The following is a 24,454-nucleotide window of genomic DNA, read 5'->3' on the forward strand; positions in this document are numbered from 1 at the left end:
TATCCAAAAGCTCAAATATTTGATACAAAAATCCACAATAAGAAGTTCCTCAATCATAAAGACACGGCACAACATAAAAAACGCTCCATGACCTACCTGTCCAACTCATCCCAGGAGGCAAGGAAGGTCATGTCTGAGGTAGAGGAGGAACAGAAGCCTTCACACTGAGTGAAATATTGGCTTTTCCTTCCTTCTACCCTCTACATCACAAAGTCAGAGAGGCAAATAAGACATTTCCTTGAGCTCAAGCAGAAAATCTGCTTCAATCCAAAGGATCAAGACTTGCTTAAACACTTAAACAGATCCTTAATGTGTCTGAGACCATACAGCAGTGATTCACTTGTTTCCCGACAGAAACTCCACTTTACTCTTGCCGCCTACTCAGATAGTGTTTGAGGAGTGTGTGTAAACATCCAGTAAAATACCAGTTCATCTGACTAAAAGAGAGAGAGAGGGGTGGGAGGAGGGGGGGGGGGGGGGCATGCCGAAACTTGAGGCAAGTGTGAGAACTAGGGCTAAAAGACTCACGTTTGCACAATTCAATCATGACCACACATACGTACATGCCTCAAGCAGACAATAATGCTGAATTACACATAATCCTCATCTGTAAGGGTAAATATAGCACATTTCCTAAACAAATTACTCCATCCTTCAAATACCCTGGTGAAGGAAATGAAACATCATTCACCACCCATCACAATTTGACATGTAATTCCCAACATGCACTATAAGCACTGTGCACATCAGTAGGCTTTAACGGTTATCAGTCTAGACAGTTCACTTATGGATAGTTTTGTATGTGGCAGAGGGGAGGAGTCTGGTACAATTACACTCTGTTATAGGACTTTTGATGACTCGGAATCAACAAGCAACAAATGTGAGATGGTGGTCCAGTGGGTTAAACCATGGAACTGATAAGCAAAAGGTTGCTGGTTCGATCCCAGTGGTCACCACCAGTGTGTCCTTGAGCAAGGCACTTTACTCCATGTTGCTCCAGGGGGATTGTCCCTGTAATAAGGTACCTGTAAGTCGCTTTGGATAAAAGCGTCTGCCAAATGCGTAAATGTAAAGCATTCTTTAGAAATGTTGGCCCATATTGATAGGATAGCATCTTGCAGTTGATGGAGATTTGTGGGATGCACATCCAGGGCACGAAGCTCCCGTTCACCACATCCCAAAGATGCTCTATTGGGTTGAGATCTGGTGACTGTGGGGGCCATTTTAGTACAGTGAACTCATTGTCATGTTCAAGAAACCAATTTGAAATGATTCGAGCTTTGTGAGATGGTGCATTATCCTGCTGGAAGTAGCCATCAGAGGATGGGGACATGGTGGTCATAAAGGGATGGACATGGTCAGAAACAATGCTCAGGTAGGCCGTGGCATTTAAACAATGCCCAATTGGCACTAAGGGGCCTAAAGTGTGCCAAGAAAACATCCCCCACACCATTACACCACCACCACCAGCCTGCACAGTGGTAACAAGGCATGATGGATCCATGTTCTCATTCTGTTTACGCCAAATTCTGACTCTACCATCTGAATGTCTCAACAGAAATCGAGACTCATCAGACCAGGCAACATTTTTCCAGTCTTCAACTGTCCAATTTTGGTGAGCTCGAGCAAATTGTAGCCCCTTTACCTATTTGTAGTGGAGATGAGTGGTACCCGGTGGGGTCTTCTGCTGTTGTAGCCCATCCGTCTCAAGGTTGTGCGTGTTGTGGCTTCACAAATGCTTTGCTGCATACCTCGGTTGTAACGAGTGGTTATTTCAGTCAAAGTTGCTCTTCTATCAGCTTGAATCAGTCGGCCCATTCTCCTCTGACCTCTAGCATCAACAAGGCATTTTCGCTCACAGGACTGCCGCATACTGGATGTTTTTCCCTTTTCACACCATTCTTTGTAAACCCTAGAAATGGTTGTGCGTGAAAATCCCAGTAACTGAGCAGATTGTGAAATACTCAGACCGGCCCGTCTGGCACCAACAACCATGCCACGCTCAAAATTGCTTAAATCACTTTTCTTTCCCATTCTGACATTCAGTTTGGAGTTCAGGAGATTGTCTTGACCAGGACCACACCCCTAAATGCATTGAAGCAACTGCCATGTGATTGGTTGATTAGATAATTGCATTAATGAGAAATTGAACAGGTGTTCCTAATAATCCTTTAGGTGAGTGTACATTTCTGTAATGCATTACTTGGACAAAGTCACCTCCGATAACTCTAAATTGTAATGTAGATACATGCATTTTCTGTAAAGCTGCTTTGAAACTATATATATTGTGAAAAGCGTTATACAAATAAATGTGATTTGAATTGTTATGCAGGGGTTCTCAAACAAGTTGATGCCTAGGACCCCTAAATATTTAATGATCCAATTCATAAAATATATATATATATCTATATATCTTCATGTATAAAGACCCACTGTTAGATAAAATTAAGCTTGATATTATAAAGAAAAGGATGCACTATATGGCCAAAAGTATTGGGACACCCCTCCAAATCATTGAATTCAGGTGTTGCAATTACTTCTATGGCCACAGGTGTATAAAATCATGCACCATGCAGACATTTGTGAAAGAATGGGTCGCTCTCAGGAGCTCAGTGAATTCAAGCGGGGTAAAATGATAGGTTGCCACCAGTGCAATTAGTCCATTCGTGAAATTTCCTCACTACTAAATATTCCACGTCAACTGTTTTGGGAAATTGGGAAAAACAGCAACTGAGCCAAGAAGTTGTAGGCCACGTAAAATAAAAAAATTAAGCTGTTGAACGAACTTAATTAAATTAAGGAAAACTTTTCCACGAATTTGAATTACAATTTTCAAACAAAATTGAATTGTTTGAAATGATTTTTTGTAATCTTGTTGTATCAACTTATTTTTTTTAGTTACTAAATGAATTTGTGTTGTTCCAACTATATAAAGTAGGGTAAAGAGGGGTAGAACTGATGACCATAATAGACTGTGGGACCTGTGTCAAACTGATTTATTTTAATCATTTCTATAAAAACCATAAAAAACCATAAACTGTAAAAAAATCTGGACGTAGTGTCCGTGACGTCACCCATAGGATTCTGATGAGCAGTTAAGTAAAGCAGGGTGAAAGGGTTAAGTGAAGCGTAAAGTAGGGACGAGCTGTCCGTTGCCATCTTGGCAGCGCGTCATCACGCGTCACTCCCGGATACTTGAAAATGGCCAAAAAGGAGGGATGTGGGCAGAGCTGAAGTGACGCAATGACTAACAGACAGCAGATAAATGACTATCCAACTGTCACTCGAAGTGGCCACACCCTTAATTATGCAGAACTTTAATGCTTTATATAATCTAAATGAATGAGTTATAAAAAAAAAATCACCCCCCTCACAGTTGTCATGAAGGGCCAAATTAGCCGTATAGACCAAAACCACAATTTGTACCAGGCTGTAAACAGGTTTTAATCTGCTGTAAAGTTAACATTTTAACATGGGGCTCAATGAGATTCTGCTCCCTTCTGGAGCGTGTCCCTAGTGGCCAGTCGATGAATTGCAGTTTATGTCTCTTCCGTATTGGCTTCAAGAGAAACTGCGGGAGTTTGCCGCTTGTAAAAAACCCATTAAACAGCCCTTCATTTCAACATTTACTCTCCTAATCCATCCCTATGCAAAGCATGCTGGGAACTAGAAATCCACTGCCCAGTTTCAGTCAGTGCAACAGAAATTATTTATGTAGTCCCAACACAAATGGTTTAGGTTCACTTAACATTTTACAAATTTTATTTCATTTAACGTGATAAAATTTAGTGCAAATGGCAATTAAGTTAAAAACGTTGTGTTGTTTCAGCTTATTGTATTTAAATAAACAAACAGCAAGAATATTTTTTTTGACTGCACAGTGTAAAGTTTGGTGGAGGGGGATTATGGTGTGGGGTTGTTTTTAAAGGTTTGGGCTTGGCCCTTTAGTTCCAGTGAAAGGAACTCTTAATGCTTCAGCATACCAAGACATTTTGGACAATTTCATGCTCCCAACTTTGTGGGAACAGTTTAGGTATGGCCCCTTCCTGTTCCAACATGACTGTGTTGACATTGATGAGACATGGATGAGCGAGTTTGGTGAGGAACTTGACTGGCCTGCACAGATTCCTGACCTCAACCCTATAGAACACATTTGGGATGAATTAGAGCGGAGACGGCGAGCAGAGGTGGACAGTAACTGTACTTAAGTACACTTTTTGAGTATCTGTACTTTCCTTGAGTAGAATTTTTTCTGGAAACTTGTGACTTTTACTTCACTACATTTGAAAGACAAATATCGTACTTTTTACTCCATTACATTTCTATCAAGGCCCTCGAAGTAGAAAGTCGTAGCCGCTTTGAAAGTCAGTCGATGATTTGTTTTCTTCTTTAAAACGTGATTCTTTTTTTGTTTCTTTTTTTTTTGCAGACAGCCTATCAGTAATCACTCTTGTAGGATCACATGAAGTTCAATGATTTCCAAGTATTTTTTGAACACCAGTCAATTGATGGCAAAATAGAAGGAGGCAGTTCCCAGACGGAGAACCATGGTCATACTTAAAAGTACAAATTCAGAAGAGCAGACGTGGATAAGTCTGGAAAAAGTGTGACGACATGAAAGTGCACACAGAAAGCTGCCTCTCAGACGCCAGACCACAAGTACTGAATTTTAGTCTAATGAATCTACACAAAACTTATTATAGTCAATTAAAACTAGTCTAAAACTAAAACAATTCAGATGCCTAAAATGTTATAGTCAAAAGACTATGACTAAAACTAAATAAAAATTTGCTGTCAAAATGAACACTGGTATGAAGTATGGTTGGTCAAATGATTTTTATAGATTTACAAGCCAAGTGGCCATAGCCTTGTGGATACAGTGCTAACGCATAGGTAACGTTCTACAATGATGTTAGTTAGCATGCAAAAACGTAGTTGGGCTAAGAATGTTAACTGAAGTCCTTTCAGAAATGTTTTTACATAATCCTGTCAAATAAACACAATGTAGAAACCTTGACTTCGATAAGAGCTTTGTAACTTTTAAACAAGTATTTAAATGTGGTATGCTAGTATGTCAGATGGAGCAGGACTGGCTTAAACCACCATGGTGGAACAGTGTGCATTCATACAACAATGCAACAATAATAAAATAATGTGTTTACTTTTACTTTTGATACTTAAGTAATTCTGTACTTTTACTTAAGTAAAAATCTATCTTTACAACTTTCACTTGTAATGGAGTAATATTAATCAATAGTACTTTTACTTTTACTCAAGTAATGGAGTTGTGTACTTTGTCCACCTCTGACGGCGAGCCAGAACTTCTTGTCCAACATCAATGCCTGACCTCACAAATGCACTTCTAGAAGAATGGTAAAAAATTAGCCTAAACCTTGTGGAAAGCCTTCCCAGAAGAGTTGAAGCTGTTATATCTGCAAAAGGGTTGGCCAACTCCATATTAAACCCTACGGATTAAGAATGGGATGTCATTAAAGTTCATGTGCATGTAAAGGCAAGTGTCCCAAAACCTTTGGCAATATAGTGCATGTTTCCTAAATTAAATCATTTTTCATATATTGCTTTAATTAAATAATGAAAATACAATATATTATTTATTTAGCCAATAAATTAAGTCAAATTATAATAGATATACATTTCCATTAAAAAGTTTGTCGTTAGCAAGAATTTTTTAAAGAAATTATTTTATTCAATTAATTAATTTACAACAGATTAATTTGTTTGATCAAATGTGACAGTAAAGACATGCTACAAAAGCTTTCTTTTTCAACTTTATGCTATTCTTGTGAACTTCCTGTACATCAAAGAAACCTGAAAGTATCATAAAAAATATTAAGCAGCAAAACTTTTTTTCAAATCAGCGTATTAGAATGATTTCTGAAGGATCATGTGACACTGATGACTGAAGTAATGATGGTGAAAATAACGATTTTTCATCACAGGAATAAGTTACAGTTATAGAAAACAGTAATTTTAAATTAATGTGAAAGAATTTCACAATTTACTGTTGTTTTTACTGCATTTTTAATCAAATAATGCATATATTTACGATAAAAGCATTTATTTTTTTAGAAACATTAAAATAACATTTAGTTTTTATTTCTTACTGGTAGAAACTAGTGTCAATGCAATAAAATAACTATGATTATTATTTTTTCCCAAATGAATCACTAATAATACTAGACCACTTTGCTGCATAAGCCTACACTCCAGAAACCTGTGCAAAACAAAGTTTACATTAATAAAGCATGAGTCACAATCAGCGGCAGTGTTGAAAATAGCCAAAAGAGGCCCACATAAGCAATTTTTTTTTCAGCATTGTGAATAACACTTTCTGCCGTGACATGTTCTTCTCCCACAGCTCAGATATTCCTTTGAAGGTAGACACATGGTGGACTCAAGAGTCAATACACTATCAGCTGATTATCTTAAAACACAGCCAAACCCATAGACACAGATGTGAAGGCTTTGATGCACTCCTGTTTTTGTGTAGAGGAAGAAAGGAGCTCTTTTTCAAGTTTGTGTAGGAGTCGGTGTGTGTGTTCTGACATTCTTTCAAAGCCAAATGAAGCATTATGGATGATCAGGGAGTGGCAAATAACTGTCGGAGGGGCTATGCTATTTTATATGATTCATCTTAAACTTAGTGTGGGCGAACTGGATTTAAAAAGTCTTGATTGTTTCAAAATACTGATGAAAACCAGATTATATTTGAATGTTAGAAGACAAGAAAAAAATGCCACCCACTTCTAAACCATTAATTCGCAAAAACAACACATTTTGAAATTACACATTTAAACTACAATACACTAAAAAACTTAAATCTGACTGTAAATAATTTTCAACTTCAGTGGGTCCATATTGGTTCCATGGTACCTGAGGACGATTTGGGGCAGTGACTGACGTCTGGGGGGTTCCAGACGCGAGAAACACTGGCCTTTAACCAGGACGGTGCTCATCTGCTCAAAGCGTACCCTCTTCCCTGTGGGACTGGAGGGGATGAAGTGAGGAGGATCAGGAAAGGCAGATGAGAAAACAGGGGAAGAGAAAATATAGAAAAGCAACCAGTTTAGTTACAGAAGAAAAGCAGAGATGAAAAAAAATGTTGCATTTAAAAAGTTGGCAGGATCAAATTAATTGCAGTAGAAAAGCAGGAAGGAGGTTAACAAAGATGACAGACAAAATATGAGCATTAGAGCAGATGCTGAAAAGATGCACACATGCAGTCAAAACTAACATAAATACATTCATTTGATTTACTACTGTCTCCTCACAGTGGAGGACCTCAGCCCTAGGAAGATAAAACATTGCAAGCCATTAAGAGCACTTGTTACCGACCGGGAGAGTCTAGGGAGCAGTCAAAGATTTAAAAAGAATAAGCACAGAAGACAGATACAAAACACATTCTCGGGTTTATTCTTTATTTAGTACCTGTACTGTCTTTAAAGGTCCCGTTTTTCGTGTTTTTTTGAAGCTTTGATTGTGTTTACAGTGTGCAATATAACATGTGTTCATGTTTCGCGTGTAAAACAACACAGTATTTTTTACACAATTTACTTATCTGTATACCGCTGTTTTCACTGTCCTAAAAACGGCCTGAGAATATCCTCGTTCTATGAAGTCCCTCCTTCAGAAACCCGTAACGAGTTCTGATTGGGCCAGCGGTTCCCGTGTTCGTGATTCGACAGCAGCTTAGCGCACGTTTCCCGGAAAGGTCACGCCTCTTACCATAACGGGGAGATGCATGCGCTCAATGATCTCTAAGTACAGCGTGTCTAAGTACAACTCAATGATCTCTAAGTACAGCGTCCCTAGGAAAGCCAAACAAAGGTGATTTGACTCCGGGATCAAAATAACAGCGTCTCGACGACATGGCGACAAACACACTATACAAACGCAACACTTCCTCTTCTCCACGCGGGAGCAACAAGACCACGCCCCCTTTTTTGCGTATTCTTGTGGGCGGAGGTTAGTCAACAAACTGTTCTACTGACGTCATTAAAGCAGTATATACAGGGATGTAGTCCAAATCGGCCGTTCGCTGTAGGCTTTGAAAGGGAACTTCTGTTAAATAAAATATCTCGCTTGGCATTGAACTTTGAGCTTTATAATTTTACAGGTATTATTTATGCTCTAACAGCAACATTACACACTAACTAAAGTTTGAAAAATGGGATCACGAAGAACACGACCTTTAATAGTGCATTAGTCACTCTAAATAGATTAATGCAACAGTTTTTGAGATATGACAACTTCTAATGAAATTCTGTTCAACCAACAAACTACAGTACAGTACAGTTAAGTTAGAGGAACTTCATTTCTAGCAATACAATTTTCAAAAGTTGATTAGATCTCGATCTGCGGTCAGCAGTAGCACGAACACAGATTTGAATGTTCCGGTATGATTTTGTCAAAGGTTTAGGCCTGATATAGACACAGGCAAATTGTCATTTAGGATATTTGTTCTTTTTTTTATATGTAGCGATCAAAATAGCGTAACTTGGCATTGTTTCGCCACTAGGTGTGACTTTTCAAAAGTCCCTTTCACACAAACAGTCTTTACTGGTAAATTACTGGTAACAGATCATGTGTGAACAGGACCTTTTCAAAAATACCGGTAAATTGGTTCCGGCAATTTACCAGTAAAGGAAGTTGTAAGATTAGCAGTAAATTACCGGTAATGTGCTCTGTGTGAACGCAGAATGAAGATTACCGGTATATTCATGTATGAAATAAGAATGTGCTGACAAAAGAAGTCTGCTTTAAGCCAACCATAAAGACTTATGAATATGGCTTGATTACTCCGCTGTTTACAGCAAGGTTTTTAATATTTTTTTCTATTTAAATATGCACTAAATAATCATCTTTGACCATTGGGCCATGTCTCGCAGCTTTTTCAACGTGTCTTTTCCATTCATCAATGCTGCAGCTTTGCTGCTGGATACTATTATACACGTCTCGTGTTTTTAAGAGCAAAAACGTGTTCTGTTTGATCACCCCCTCATGCCTTTCACACCGACGTCAAAATAGGTTGTCAAATTGAACAGATATTGAAACTAAAGTGCTTCTTCTCATGCGGGTGAATGAAGATATTAAAGATATTGAAGATATTAAAGATGACTGACATCACAGAATTTGCCAGTATTTTGCTGCTGATGTATTCTCTTTGTTGTTGTCTCTTGGCGCTAAAAGCCAGAACGCCGTTGCTTGTCTGAATAGCATATCTGTGTATTTACTGGTAAAGTCGTTCTGGTAATTTACCGGTATTGCTGCGTGAAAGGTGCTGCTGATATCATTGATCATTAATTCAAGAGATTTGTTCAAAAACGGCAATTCATCCAGTAATGAAATAAAAGTGAAGAATTTATTTGTGAGTCATTGCATCATTCATTCAACACGATTTTTAAACAAATAATTGATTCAAATGAATTAAAGGGATAGTTCACCCAAAAACGAAATGTTTATGTTTATCTGCTTACCCCCAGGGCATCCAAGATGTATGGATGTATGGACTCCTCCATGGACTGCCACCTTAACGTGGTGGAGGGGTTTGAGTACCCGAATGACCCTAGGAGCTATGTTGTCCGGGGCTATATGCCCCTGGTAGGGTCTCCCAAGGCAAACAGGTCCTAGGTGACGGGTCAGACTAAGAGCAGTTCAAAAACCCCTTATGATCACAAAAAGAAGGAGGACCGTGACGTCGCCCGGTATGGCGCAGCCGGGGCCCCACCCTGGAGCCAGGCCTGGGGTTGGGGCTCGTATGCGAGCGCCTGGTGGCCGGGCCTTCCCCCACGGGGTCCGGCCGGGCTCAGCCCGAAGGAGCGACGTGGGGACACCTTCCCGTGGGCCCACCACTCACGGGAGGGACCGTAAGGGGCCGGTGCAAAGCGAATCGGGCAGCAGTCGAAGGCGGGGGCCTAGACGACCCGATCCCTGGACACGGAAACTGGCTCTTGGGACATGGAATGTCACCTCGCTGGCGGGGAAAGAGCCTGAGCTTGTGCGTGAGGTTGAGAGGTTCCGACTAGAGATAGTCGGAATCACCTCCACGCATGGCTTGGGCTCTGGAACCACACTCCTCGAGAGGGGATGGACTCTTTACCACTCTGGAGTTGCCCATGGTGAGAGGCGGCGGGCTGGTGTGGGTTTGCTTATAGCCCCCCAGCTCTGCTGCCATGTGTTGGAGTTTACCCCGGTGAACGAGAGGGTCGTTTCCCTGCGGCTTCGGCTCGGGGATAGGTCTCTCACTGTTGTGTGTGCCTACGGGCCGAACGGCAGTGCAGAGTACCCGACCTTCTTGGGGTCTCTGGGAGGGGTGCTGGAGAGTGCTCCGACTGGGGACTCCGTCGTTCTACTGGGGGACTTCAACGCCCACGTGGGCAATGATAGTGAAACCTGGAGGGGCGTGATTGGGAGGAACGGCCCCCCTGATCTGAACCCGAGTGGTGTTCAGTTATTGGACTTCTGTGCTAGTTACAGTTTGTCCATAACGAACACCATGTTCAAGCATAAGGGTGTCCATCAGTGCACATGGCACCAGGACACCCTAGGTCGTAGGTCAATGATCGACTTTGTGGTCGTTTCATCTGATCTGCGGCCGTATGTCTTGGACACTCGGGTGAAGAGAGGGGCGGAGCTGTCAACTGATCACCACCTGGTGGTGAGTTGGATCCGATGGCGGGGGAGGAAGCTGGATAGACTCGGTAGACCCAAACGTACTGTGAGGGTCTGCTGGGAACGTTTGGCCGAGTCTCCTGTCAGAGAGATCTTCAACTCCTGCCTCCGGCAGAGCTTCGACCGGATCCCGAGGGAGGCTGGAGATATTGAGTCCGAGTGGACCATGTTCTCCACCTCCATTGTCAAAGTGGCTGCTCGGAGCTGTGGACGCAAGGTCTCCGGTGCCTGTCGAGGCGGCAATCCCCGAACCCGGTGGTGGACACCGGAAGTAAGGGATGCCGTCAAGCTGAAGAAGGAGTCCTATCGGGCCTGGCTGGCTTGTGGGACTCCTGAGGCAGCTGACAGGTACCGACAGGCTAAACGGACTGCAGCCCGGGTGGTCGTGGAGGCAAAAACTCGGGCCTGGGAGGAGTTCGGTGAGGCCATGGAAAAAGACTATCGGCTGGCCTCGAAGAGATTCTGGCAAACCGTCCGGCGCCTCAGGAGGGGGAAGCAGTGCCCTACCAACGCTGTTTACAGTGGCGATGGGCGGCTGTTGACCTCGACTGGGGATGTTGTCGGACGGTGGAAGGAATACTTCGAGGATCTCCTCAATCCCGCCGTCACGTCTTCCATTGAGGAAGCAGAGGCTGGGGGCTCAGAGGAGGACTCGTCCATCACCCGGGCTGAAGTCACCGAGGTGGTCAAGAAACTCCTCGGTGGCAAGGCACCGGGGGTGGATGAGATCCGCCCTGAGTACCTCAAGTCTCTGGATGTTGTGGGGCTGTCTTGGCTGACACGCCTCTGCAGCATCGCGTGGCGGTCGGGGACAGTGCCTCTGGGATGGCAGACCGGGGTGGTGGTCCCTCTTTTTAAGAAGGGGGACCGGAGGGTGTGTTCCAGCTATAGGGGGATCACACTTCTCAGCCTCCCCGGGAAAGTCTATGCCAGGGTACTGGAGAGGAGAATCCGGCCGATAGTGGAACCTCGGATTCAGGAGGAACAGTGTGGTTTTCGTCCTGGTCGCGGAACACTGGACCAGCTCTATACCCTCTACAGGGTGCTGGAGGGTTCATGGGAGTTTGCCCAACCAGTCCACATTTGTTTTGTGGATTTGGAGAAGGCATTCGACTGTGTCCCTCGCGGCGTCCTGTGGAGGGTGCTGGGGGAATATGGGGTCCGGGGTCCTTTACTGAGGGCTGTCCGGTCCCTGTATGACCGAAGCAGGAGTTTGGTCCGCATTGCCGGCAGTAAGTCAGACTTGTTCCCGGTGCATGTTGGACTCCGGCAGGGCTGCCCTTTGTCGCCGGTTCTGTTCATAATTTTTATGGACAGAATTTCTAGGCGCAGCCAAGGGCCGGAGGGTGTCAGGTTTGGGGAACACACGGTTTCGTCTCTGCTCTTTGCGGATGACGTTGTCGTGTTGGCCCCTTCTAACCAGGACCTTCAGCATGCATTGGGACGGTTTGCAGCCGAGTGTGAAGCGGCTGGGATGGGGATCAGCACCTCCAAATCCGAGGCCATGGTCCTCAGTCGGAAAAGGGTGGCTTGCCCACTCCAGGTTGGTGGAGAGTTCCTGCCCCAAGTGGAGGAGTTTAAGTATCTAGGGGTCTTGTTCACGAGTGAGGGGAGGATGGAACGGGAGATTGACAGACGGATCGGTGCAGCTTCTGCAGTAATGCGGTCGATGTACCGGTCTGTCGTGGTGAAGAAAGAGCTAAGCCGTAAGGCGAAGCTCTCGATTTACCGGTCAATCTACGTTCCTACTCTCACCTATGGTCATGAGCTTTGGGTCATGACCGAAAGGACAAGATCCCGGATACAGGCGGCCGAAATGAGCTTTCTCCGCAGGGTGGCTGGGCGCTCCCTTAGAGATAGGGTGAGAAGCTCAGTCACTCGGGAGGAACTCGGAGTAGAGCCGCTGCTCCTCCACATCGAGAGGGGACAGCTGAGGTGGCTCGGGCATCTGTTCCGGATGCCTCCTGAACGCCTTCCCGGGAAGGTGTTTCGGGCATGTCCAACCGGGAGGAGGCCCCGGGGAAGACCAAGGACACGCTGGAGGGACTATGTCTCCCGGCTGGCCTTGGAACGCCTCGGTGTCCCCCCGGAAGAGCTAGAGGAAGTGTCTAGGGAGAGGGAAGTCTGGGCATCTCTGCTTAGACTGCTGCCCCCGCGACCCGGCCCCGGATAAGCGGAAGAAGATGGATGGATGGATGGATGCTTACCCCCAGGGCATCCAAGATGTAGGTCTCTTTGTTTCTTCAGTAGAACCCAAATGAAGATTTTTAACTCCAACCGTTCCGGAGTGATAGTCGTATAATGCATGTCAATGGGGATATTTTAGAGCATGAGAGCAATGAGAGTAAAAACACATAGACATACGAATCCTTATTAAACCATGCAGCTCATGGCGACACATTGATGTCTTAAGACACGAAACGATCGGTTTCTGCGAGAAACCGAACAGTATTTATGTTATTTTTTTACCTCTTATCAGACGAATGTCATCTAGTATTCCCAGCGCCATAACTTCCGGTGAATAAGGTCAAAATATTGCCGCGATCAAAGATATATATACGTAGATGCCTCATTCGACCAATCCGCGCAGGTACTAATGAGGAATCTATGTATATATCTATGATCGCGCAGGTATTTTGCATGTATTTTGACTTTATCCACCGGAAGTGATGGCGCGGGGACGGCTGATGCAGAGCCATAGAAAAAAATTAAATACATTTTTAAATATGGATATTTTTCTTACACAAACACATCGATTCGCTTCAGAAGGCCTTTATTAACCCCCCGGGGTCGCGTGGAGCACATTATTTGACGGACAGATGCATTTTTTATGGACTTCATAAACAGAGCAACCACTTCTGCTATTATTATGCTTGGATTAGCCAGAACATTTTTAATATAACTAATTTATAGAAGAATTCTATAAATAGAAGAATGTCATATACACCTCGGATGACTTGGATCATGGGCTAATTTTCATTTTTTGGTGAACTATCCCTTTAACAATTTTTAAACTACAGTAATTATTATTTTGTCAGAACCTCTAGTTGTTTTTTTTAGGTGTCTGTTCAGGATTTTAGGGGAATCGTGATCTGTATTTGAAAAAAACAACAACTTGTGATTCTCAATTTATCCAGAATAGTGTAGCTCTAGTTCCACCTAATTTTAACTTAATTGAGTGGTGGCCCTGGAAGCAATTAATCGTATCTATTTCAGTTCATATTAACAGTTAGCATAGGACATACTGTATGTAAGTTATTTACCACAAGCACTACTCTAGGTAGTAATGTCACGACAAAAACTTCACTACAACAAGAAGTGGAGCTGCACGATTCTGGACAAATTGAGAATCACGTTTTTTTGTTTTTGTTTCAAAAAGAGATCACGATTCTGAACAGACAATTTTTAAAAAGTATATCATTTACTAGAGGTTCTAACAAAATGTGAAAAATGTGAAAAAAACAGTTTGAATGAATGATTCAATGACTCATTCATAAACAGCATTTTGAACTAGACACAGGCGAATTGTTGTAGGAATGAGATCACGTGGGTTTTAGAATCGAGTCTGCAATCTTTTAACGATTAATCGTGCAGCTTTAACAGAAAGTCTTTCAAATGTCAAAAATAACAGCAATAAACAACATAAACATACTTAAAGCTTTCCCTTTACTAAAAAATACATCAAATATCAATAATTTTAACATTTATTCCCTTTATCCAGTCCTATGCAAAGCATGCTGGAAACTAGAAATCCACTTCCTACAAGACATATCCAGACAATTTCATGTATGCGTTACTAAAACTTAATTAATAATTAAAATATGAAAAATAATAAAATATAAATTTCAGTTTAAATTATACAGAATATTAAGTTGATGTATTTTTCAACATTATGTCAACAGAACTCATCAAAATAATGTTTGCAACTAGAATTTTTATCTTGCAACTAGGGATGCCACAATTCTCAATATAATATTGAACCGTTCGGTACGGCCTTCACGGTTCAATACGCGCTTGTGAATTGCGGTTTTTTCTGTTCCGCATTTAATTAATTATTTTTCTACAAATTCTATAATTTGCCTCCATCCCAATACTGAACAACACGACATACATTCACATCACACGTTAGTGGTAGAGTGATACTCACGGAACACTATAGATATCATATTCACAATCACTAAAGTTCATTATTTGCATGCGTTTTAAAGCAGCACTAGGTAACTTTTCAACCTTTATAATATATTTTCAAACCTCTTGTGATGATACATCGACTTACAATAGTTTGAATGACACGTCTGCCATAGCCTGACGGGGTCTGTATCGTTTTTAATCGTACTTTTAAACTTCGGGTTTCGGGTAGTAACCCAAGAAAAGAAGAACTACAAAATTCGTCTGCTTTACGGCATATACGTCACTTCCACCACCACCCCCACTTCCTTAAATTCGGACGTGTGAGCCAAACTATTATTTGTTTGCCGAATGTTATAGTCATGGCCGAAGCAGCACAGAAAAATAAGAAAGCAAAGGTTTTGTCGGAGGAAAGCAAAAAGAGGAAACGAGAAAGTGATCGGATTAAAGGCAGGACGAGGATCAACATTGGGCCAGCGTTTGCTCGTTGGCGTGAGCTGAAGGAGGAGGGGCTTCTTGCAAGTAAATACATATGATAAGACGTAAAAAAATCATATTTTAGGATACCTAACATGTCTGTGATATTGGTTTATTTGTCTTGCCTCAAGCTATAATGCAAATCAATTTTTCACATTTGCAGATTTATCTATGGTAGCTTGATATTATAATATTGACGATATATGGTGATTACCTACCACTCAAACATTGAATTGAAGTATCATATAGATTCTGTAAAACGGGAAACAATAGACTAGGCTACTATAATGACGCTGGCTTGTAAACGTGGGCATCGCGATCATTTGGCGTTTGAAAAAAATAAAACCCATGAAATGATATTCATATGACATGCTGAAACATATGCCACTGTACCTGGGATGAAGACATTTCACACGCGACGCAAGCAGAACACCTGCATGTGAACTCCTGCAGTGTTCAGGGCTATCATAGTTGTCATGTCAACAATGCAGGTGCGATGCATCCACTGATGTAGAATGACAGTTTACGACAGTAGTAGAGGACAATACTGTTTCCCAACTGTAGGGGGACCCCGAGAGAAAAACTACCTAGTGCTGCTTTAAAGCCTTGCCGGTTTCATTCGCGTGCGCGCTTTTCAGAGAGCGCGCGCCTGTCAAACACGTGATTACTGGACTAAGTAGTCGTCTTACTGCGCTAATACTGTCAAATACACACAAGGTTAACATAAACACAGTCGGTTATATCTCAAGTGAAAGTAAAATCGCAATCGTGTCTGTATATTAGATGCACGCAAGTCTTAAATTGACAACAGGGCAGTGAACACGCGATCCTTAAAGGGACAGTTCACCTATAAAATTATGTCATTATTTACTCACTCTAATATTGTTCCAAACCTGTATTCATTTCTCGATGACAGAATTTTCATTTTTGAGTGAAATATCCCTTTAATGTTAATACAACAACAAAAGACAGAGAAAATCACTCACTGCTCTTGACTGAAAAACTAATACAGTAGCTAAGAATCTATGTATATTTTATAGTGAAGTCTATGTAGTGTTTTATTTTTACATTCATTCATTCAATTTCATACTTAAATGCTGCTGTACAGCTCTGAGCTGCCAGTGTAAATCTTTATATATATTTATTATATATTATCCAATACACTAGGAATGTGTACAAGGTTTTTTTTAAGTAAAGTTTTAAGTTTAAGTAAGGTTTTTCAATTCTTTTAAGTAAAATAAAGAAAAAGTATTGCAATAAAAAATTGTATTTTTTCTCCTTAACCTCTTGCTGTTCCTGTCGCCTAAGAATAGAATAACAAAAAATGCATGTAACAAGCCATCAGAACCGAACCGAACCGAAAACCGTGGTTAAAAACCGAGGTATGTATTGAACCGTGGACTAACTGTATTGTTGCATCCCTACTTGCAACCATGCATTTGTTTAAGTTGCGGTAAAGGTGCCCTAAATTTCATTTTAGATTCTGTCATTAAATCAGATACTAGACTGCCTCTGCTGGAAAATCCATCTTAATGTTTTGGAACAGGGTTGCTGGTTTTTAACTGGTCTCAGGGAGTCATTAATCCTAATAGACCATTTTAGCTGGTCATACCACAGTAAGGTGGTCAAACAGTTTTTTGCTATTCAGGTCACAGTGACCGGTTGACCAGCTTGGGCTAGCTAATTCAGCTAAAAGCTCAAGATGTATTTTCCAGGATGCCAAAATGCTAATGAATTATTAAAGACAGTACATGTACCTACTAAAAAAATTATACATTTTAGAACAAGTTGTGCATCTTTTTCAGAAACATCTTTCCCCCATGGAACTGAAATGGGACAACGGTGGCCAAAAATCTTTTACTTCTGACCTCCTCTTCAAACAGCAATGCACAATGACATATAGTGAGTGTAGCAACCTGGCATTAAAACAAGTTGATCAAATGAAATATGACACTAAAATAAACAAGGCTGTGAACACTACGTAATCGGTTTTGCTACCATGCCAGACAGCATTATGCTAATGCACATTTTTGCCATTATATATGGATTTACAAGGGCGTATCTGTTTGGTTAGCTAATTTGACAAGATAAATTACTTTTCAGATAACCTTTTACATCCCTACAGACAAATTAGCTTGTCACCATTAGCTTGTCAACAAAATGACCCAACACAACACAGCATCACACAGGCACAACTATGCAAAACAGTACCCATCACAGACAATTGTAGAGTACAAGAGAACAGTATATAAAGTTATTTTCATTGTTACATTTCTTTTCCTACTGCCAAGACACTTAGGTAAGCCAGTAAAAATGTAAATGCTATGTATTTTGCGCCACTAGGAAAACATTGGCTCAACTGACAACCAGTGTAAGTAAATTTTAAATTTAGTTCAGTGCCACGAGTGAAATTGTACACTTCATCTTAGATATACAGTACTTTCAAAGTTTGGGGTTATGTATTTTGAAAGAAGTCTCTTATACTCACCAAGGCTGCATTTATTTGATTTAAAATCATATCATATTGTGAAATATTATTATAATTTAAAATGACTGTTTTCTATTTGATACACAGGAATAATGTAATTTATTCCTGTGATGGCAAAGCTGAATTTTCAGCAGCCATTACTCCTGTGTCTCATGATCCTTCAGAAATCATTTCAATATTCTGATTTGATGCTCAAGAAACATTTCTTATTATTTTATTATTGTTTTATCATCTTATTATTTCTTATTATCTAATTATTGTTTAAAACAGTTGTGCTGCTTATTATTTTTGTGGCAACCATGATATATTTTTCTATGATGAATGGAAAGTTAAAAAGAACAGCATTTATTTGAAATGGAAATCGTCTGTAACATTAAAAATGTCTTTACTATCACTTTTGATCAGTTGAATGCATCCTTGCTGAATAAAAAAATTATTTCTTTCTTTCAAAAAAAATCTTACTGACCCCAAACTTTTAAACGGTGGTGTATGTGTGTTTGTGGATCAGTAATCCTACCTCTTGATGGTCTGGGAGATGGAGGATTTGCGCAGGACAGAGGGTCTGCGGTAGGCATTGGGGTCAACTGGCGGGCATCTGAGCTGGATGTTTTCAGTGGGCACACTGGCACTCCGCAGGTACAAGCTATTACGCATGATGGGCTGTAGGACAGGTGAATAGTAAAAGATTTTAATTTTTGATTTCATGGAAACACAAGTGTTTAAAAAAAATGTCTTTGATCTTGAACAAAAGTGTAGCATCAAATATCCACCTGGACAAAGTTATTCTGTTCCTCCATAGGGTTCGGGGCAGTGGGGATGTGCAGTCTGAGCCAGGGCGGTTTCTTCCTCTGCAGGCTGCTGTTCCTGCTCTCGTCCTCAGCTTCGGCCATGTCTGCCGCCCCTCCCTTTGCCAGCCAGCTGTAGGATCAAATAGGGTCAAATAAACAGCTCAAACACACATAAATGCACAGATATGGGTGAACAATGCACACACACACACACACACACACACACACACAAACACAACATCACTGCCTTACATAAGACACACACCAAGATAATCCGCATTTCCATCTGGTTGTTGTGACATGATGCACTGCTGAGACTGCAGTCACATCAGGGTAAAACTACAGCTGCCTTTGTCCTCCTGGGACTCACAGTGTCAATGCTTAGCTGAGGTATATTTTCATTGCACTGTTTTGACATTAAAATTGCTTTTAGAAATGGCCAGCAATGCATATACTGTTAACACGAATACAGTAATTCACGGTGGCCTGTCACAAAATGCTTCAGTTAACTTAAAAATATAAAATGTGAGAAAGGTGTATGCCCCAACTTCTCCACCAGAGGATGCAAATTCTCCTATTTTTCTACAGTTGAAACATTTAAACTTGTTTGTAGTGTTATAGGGACCACTCTTAGAAAAAAAAGGGGTTCTTGACTCAATTAAAGGACCATTTATGCCAAAAAGTTTCTATATACGGGGAAATGCCTTAAATGCATTTTGCAACATACTTTCATGTTTAACAGGTTATTTATTTTTTTTCTAATCAAAGTACGTTTATGAGCTGTTTAATTAATACAATTTAATTAATATTAAAATTATAAATAATAAATCAATTAAACTAAATAAAAAAAAAAATAAATCCATAAAATTATCCCATGATGGGAACCTCTAAAAGGTTCTATATATGAAGGACCTTTTAGACAGAAGAGTGTGCCTTTGTCCATTTACATGAAGAAGTTTCCCTTTCAAAGCAGAGCAATTTGTATTCCTAAAGGAATGTTTTTCATTAAAAAAAGAAACCTCCCAGAAGATGTGGGATAGGGTGGTCAGATCTGGGCTGCTATCACAAATGCTGTTCAATTTTAAATCGGGGTCAGTAGAACAGCAGAATAACATTACAGTCCTACTCTATCAAGGCACTTAACTCTAGTGGGTCTGTGCCTGCTGTTAATGCACTGCAGGTCAATACTGTTGACAAAAAGCATTTCCTATAGCTGCTAACTTTAAACAGCATAGGCATATCAGCACAGCTCCAGAACCATTGATGGAGTGTGCCTTAGAAATGAGTAAACAACACATACACATACTGACTTATCTGTGTTTTGCTTACTATTTTTAATATATGCACCGATAAGGCATACCATTATGAGGTGAAGTGAATAATATTGATTATCTCTTCATCACGGCACCTGTTAGTGGGTGGGATATATTAGGCAGCAAGAGAACATTTTGTCCTCAGTTGATGTGTTAGAAGCAGGGAAGAATGGGCAAGCGTAAGGATTTGAGCGAGTTTAACAAGGGCCAAATTGTGATTCTTAGACAACTAGGTTAGAGCATCTCCAAAACTGCAGCTCTTGTGGGGTGTTCCCGCTCTGCAGTGGTCAGTATCTATCAAAAGTGGTCCAAGATATATCGCGATATATCGCAATATAAAAATGCGACGATATGTATCATTGAAGTAAACGAATGATTCGCAATATAGGGTTGTTTTATCCAAGGCTCAACTTGCTGTATTTATAAGGTATAATTCACCCAAAAAATTTTATTCTGTCATCATGCACTTAACCTCATTTCGTTTCGTTTAACTTCCAAACACAAATGAAGATATTCTTTATGAAACCGGAGAGATTTCTGTCAATCCATTTAAAGCCCATTCGTCTCGAACTCAAAAGATCCAAAAAATGTCATAAAGGCATCGTAAAAATAACTAATCGAGTGTCTAATCCAAATCCAAATCCAAGTCTTCTGAAGAGACACGATGGCTTTATATGATGAACAGATTTACAATGACGCACATACTGTAGTAAACACGGACGTTCAAATGATTGCGTGACGCACAAAAACAACATGAGAGTGAGTAAATGCAGAATCAACATTTTTGGATGAGCTAAACATTTACAGCTTGAGAGTGGTCATTTTGACATGCTTTCTTGCGATTAGAACTGTGATAGATTGTATTGATCATCTGAAGCGCACGCGCTGCCGGAACGGCACTCCTCTAAGTCAAAGCGCAAATATCATTTAAAGCGGCACTCCTCAAAGTAAATTGCGCAAACATCATTTAAATCACCAGATCACATTTAGATTTAGTAGTATGGTTATTCAAAGCATTTTAGTTTAATAGTGCATTAATAGTGGGAGAGGTGGGACATAGTGAGCACAATCCGGGAGAGTTGCAAGCACCGGAAGAGAATGCTGAAATGAGATGCTGGCTGCGTCCAAAACCTGGAAAATGCTGCCTTTGGAGGACACATTTCAAGGCAGGAAGGCACCAAGGCACGTCCGAATCTAATGTTAGCTTCACTTCCTGTCTCCGGCGATACCTTCATCTGTTTTGAAGGCAGCAAATTTGTATCCTTCACTGCCTTTGATATCCCACAATCCTGTGCGTTTAATTCTGTGACAGTTGAGCTGGGAAAAAAAGATGGCGTCCGAAAGTTGCGTTTGCTGGTCAGTTTGTGTGTAAATGTAAGTTTTTTACCAACATTTTCTACTTCTGATGTCATTTCTAGCGAGAAATTACTAATGTAGTAATTAAATATTTGTTTATTTCTCACCAAAGCTCTCTCTATTTTGCTGTAACTCATTAAACGGTTACACTGCCTAAGAAGTCTGTCCGAAATTAGTTTCGTGAGGTGCCTTCATGCACAAACGCAGCCTTGCAAGCCATTGTCTGATAAGACAGCGAGGCAACGAGTCAGCTGCCTAGGTTTTCGGACGCAGCCGCTGAGAAAGCGTGAGTAATGCGTGAGAAAAAAAAAAAAAGAACATTTACGGAGTTTCAGTGACATTACTACATTAAACAACTATATAATTGTTGAATATATTGTACAATAATGAAATGGGGGAATATTTGTGGGTCCCGATAATATTTATAATAAAAAGTAAATAAACAACTCTTCTTTATTTTGGCTTAAAATATTGCAGTACATATCGTATCGTGAGTTCAGTATCGCGATACATATCGTATCGTGAGTTCAGTATCGCGATTTATATTGAATCGTGACACGAGTGTATCGTTACACCGCTAGTAATAATCAACCCCAGCAGTGTAGCAGATAGTCTGACAAGACCAAATACATTAATATTGCCATATTCAATAACGTGCTAAAACTATTCCAAGACTTGTCATGATTGAAATATAGTAATATTAAGAGCTTTAAATTAATATTAAATACAAATCTATTTTTGGAATACCATTGCCAAATAAAAAAATAATAATAATAATAATAATGTGCCTAATAGAATTGTTATATGCATTTTAATACAACAATGTAAATATGGATACATTAATAAAGCATCTACAATCTATTGAAGCAGATAACTGGTTCTCTGCAGGCTTAACATATCCTCAGACATAAAGATTTCATAAAAGCAATGAATGCTGTTATTAAACAGCTGTTATTTTCCTGTTATCACTGTAAAGCTGCTTTGAAACAATCTGTATTGTATAAAGTGCTATATAAATAAAGGTAAAGACTTGAAAAAATCGTTCTGTGTGTGTGCTTGGTTGTAAGTGAAAATATAACTTTTCAAAGCGACAGATAGTCACTCACAGGACAAATCAAAGCCTCTTTCTATTCATTTTCAATATTCTTTTCTGAACGTCTGTGGCTGATTCCTATAGAGAGTCTGGAATATCATTATTGAATCCATTGACTATTTAAAATGACTTGATCCTAAAGATCAGCAAAAAACTTGTTATTTGACACCTACTCTCAGTGACTATACAGACAGTTTGGATCATGAAGCATGGCAGAAACATAGTGAATGAATAGAGCTTTTTTGCCCACGAAAACCAGGGCACTTACTTTTACTGAAAGTTAAACTTAATCCTTCAAATAACACCCTATGGGGAAAAAAACATCCCACCACATCCTAGGGCAGACCACATTTTTATCCAAACAAACACATTAAATGTGGTTGTAGAAATGTCAGGTTTGGGCAAAAGAGTAGCACTGACCCCTATAAACCCCTGTAAACCAACAATATATTAAATTTCAGTATTTCCCAGAACTATTTCATCTTTTGACTTCAATGCAATGTGTATTGAGAGCACAGATTAGAGCAAAATTTGTATTTCAAATCCTAATGCGTGACTTTCACACGTCACTAGAAAATATATTTGCATAATCCCTGCCTGTGTTGTACGTTGTTCATTGATGGACAATTAGCAAACGGTTACAGATACTGTACATTGATTCCTACGATTCACATTATCTTCTCTGCCTTTGACAGGAAATAGTAGCCTTTCCTTTCAAAATCATACTAAACTGCTGATAAAACCACAGCGATTGACTGAAAACCACTACAGAAACGGCATATAAGAAACCAAGAATTTCCCAGAAATCCACTTGAATCCAGGAACCTAATTGCGAACTTCCATAAAAAGACTTTCAGCTCATAGCTGTTAGCAAACATTCAAACTGCTAGCATAAATCTGACCTGATTTACACCTCCCAGCAAACACACCATAAAATATTAATCTGTTTTTTTCAGAAGACACACATTCTGAACTGAAGTGGTGTAAAATATGGATCACTACAGTTATATTGACAGTAAGGGGTTATTTTCCCTCCCTTAATGACTCCTACACACATAGATGTGATTCATTACATGAAAATAGAGTGGTTTATATTCTCTTCGTCCAAGAATATAAAACAATTGCTGGTTTAAAGTATGGAATGGAACTTCAATGCTTCGTCCTCGCCTACTCGGAGCTCGATTGCTATGTCTGAGGTAAACCATGCCCTCCTCATTACCCTACGGACAAAGAAATGTAAAAATACATAAATGTAAAACTAAAGAAATGTATAAATAAATACTTGTATAAATAAAGAAATGTATAAATAAATAAATAAAAGAATAAATAAATGTGGAAAAAAATTAAATATAGTAAATAAATGTATAAATATTTATTTTAGGTTTTTTTTGCTTTTCTATGTATATTTATTTATATATTTATTTATTTTTAATTTTGGCAGACTATATTCTCTGTCTTTAATTCATCAAAGCTTCATGAAACCGAAGGTAAACTTATTCACATCAAAGCATTGCTTCTTATACAGAGGAAGTGACACAAGGAGCCCACAGGCTGTTGTGTTTGTAAAGTTTGTTGTTACAGTAAAATACTGTGTATACTGAGTCTTTCAGAGCTCCGTGGTGTATAAAAAAACCATTTATAACATGAAAAGCAAATCATCACATCAGGGGCCTCAATATTCTTTTATTATCCGAGGTGCAAATTCACTAAAGAGTTCAGCATGTGGTATTTCAGCATCATACTCACATGCCACCCGCAATGCACCAAATTAGGTATTTTGTACTGTACTGGTGCAATTAACATAACACAAAAAGAAGCTTTTGCTTAGTGGGAACAAATGAAACAACTACCCCATGTAGAAATGAGAAACAATATACACCGGAACGCATTCCAAATGAAAACTGTTCTGTGTAAAGTTAAATCCTGTTTTAACAGTATTGCTGCAAAAATGTAATTCAAAACACCCAAAACAAATGTAAAATATTATACGAATTTTACACCTCAAATAAAAGCCAATATTTAACAAATAATTAAAGGAACTGTATGTAAGAAATATATTTCAATTAATCATAAAACCGCCCTGATATGTCACTAGACATTAAGAAATCATGTTAATTTC

At 40.0% G+C, this 24,454-nt stretch overlaps 1 protein-coding gene across 3 annotated transcripts in view; it reads right to left on the reverse strand.

Moving 5' to 3' along the window:
* Positions 1–24,454, reverse strand: part of rhbdf1b (rhomboid 5 homolog 1b) — a 74,014-nt gene that overhangs the window by 26,270 nt on the left and 23,290 nt on the right. Inside the window, exons 2-4 of one of the 3 annotated variants that reach the window (XM_079845460.1) lie at positions 18,556–18,703; positions 18,303–18,445; positions 6,895–7,008 (exon numbers count right to left, since the gene is read on the reverse strand). In XM_079845460.1, coding sequence (XP_079701586.1) covers positions 6,895–7,008; positions 18,303–18,445; positions 18,556–18,675 — 377 coding nt within the window. In that variant the 5' untranslated portion in view covers positions 18,676–18,703. Of the gene's footprint in view, positions 1–96; positions 395–6,894; positions 7,009–18,302; positions 18,446–18,555; positions 18,704–24,454 lie in introns of those variants that run through there. The other 2 variants (XM_079845461.1, XM_079845462.1) reach the window with 2 other exon arrangements.

The sequence above is a fragment of the Gobio gobio genome, assembly GCF_949357685.1.
Source record: "Gobio gobio genome assembly, chromosome: 20".
In the NCBI taxonomy this organism is placed as follows: domain Eukaryota; kingdom Metazoa; phylum Chordata; class Actinopteri; order Cypriniformes; family Gobionidae; genus Gobio; species Gobio gobio.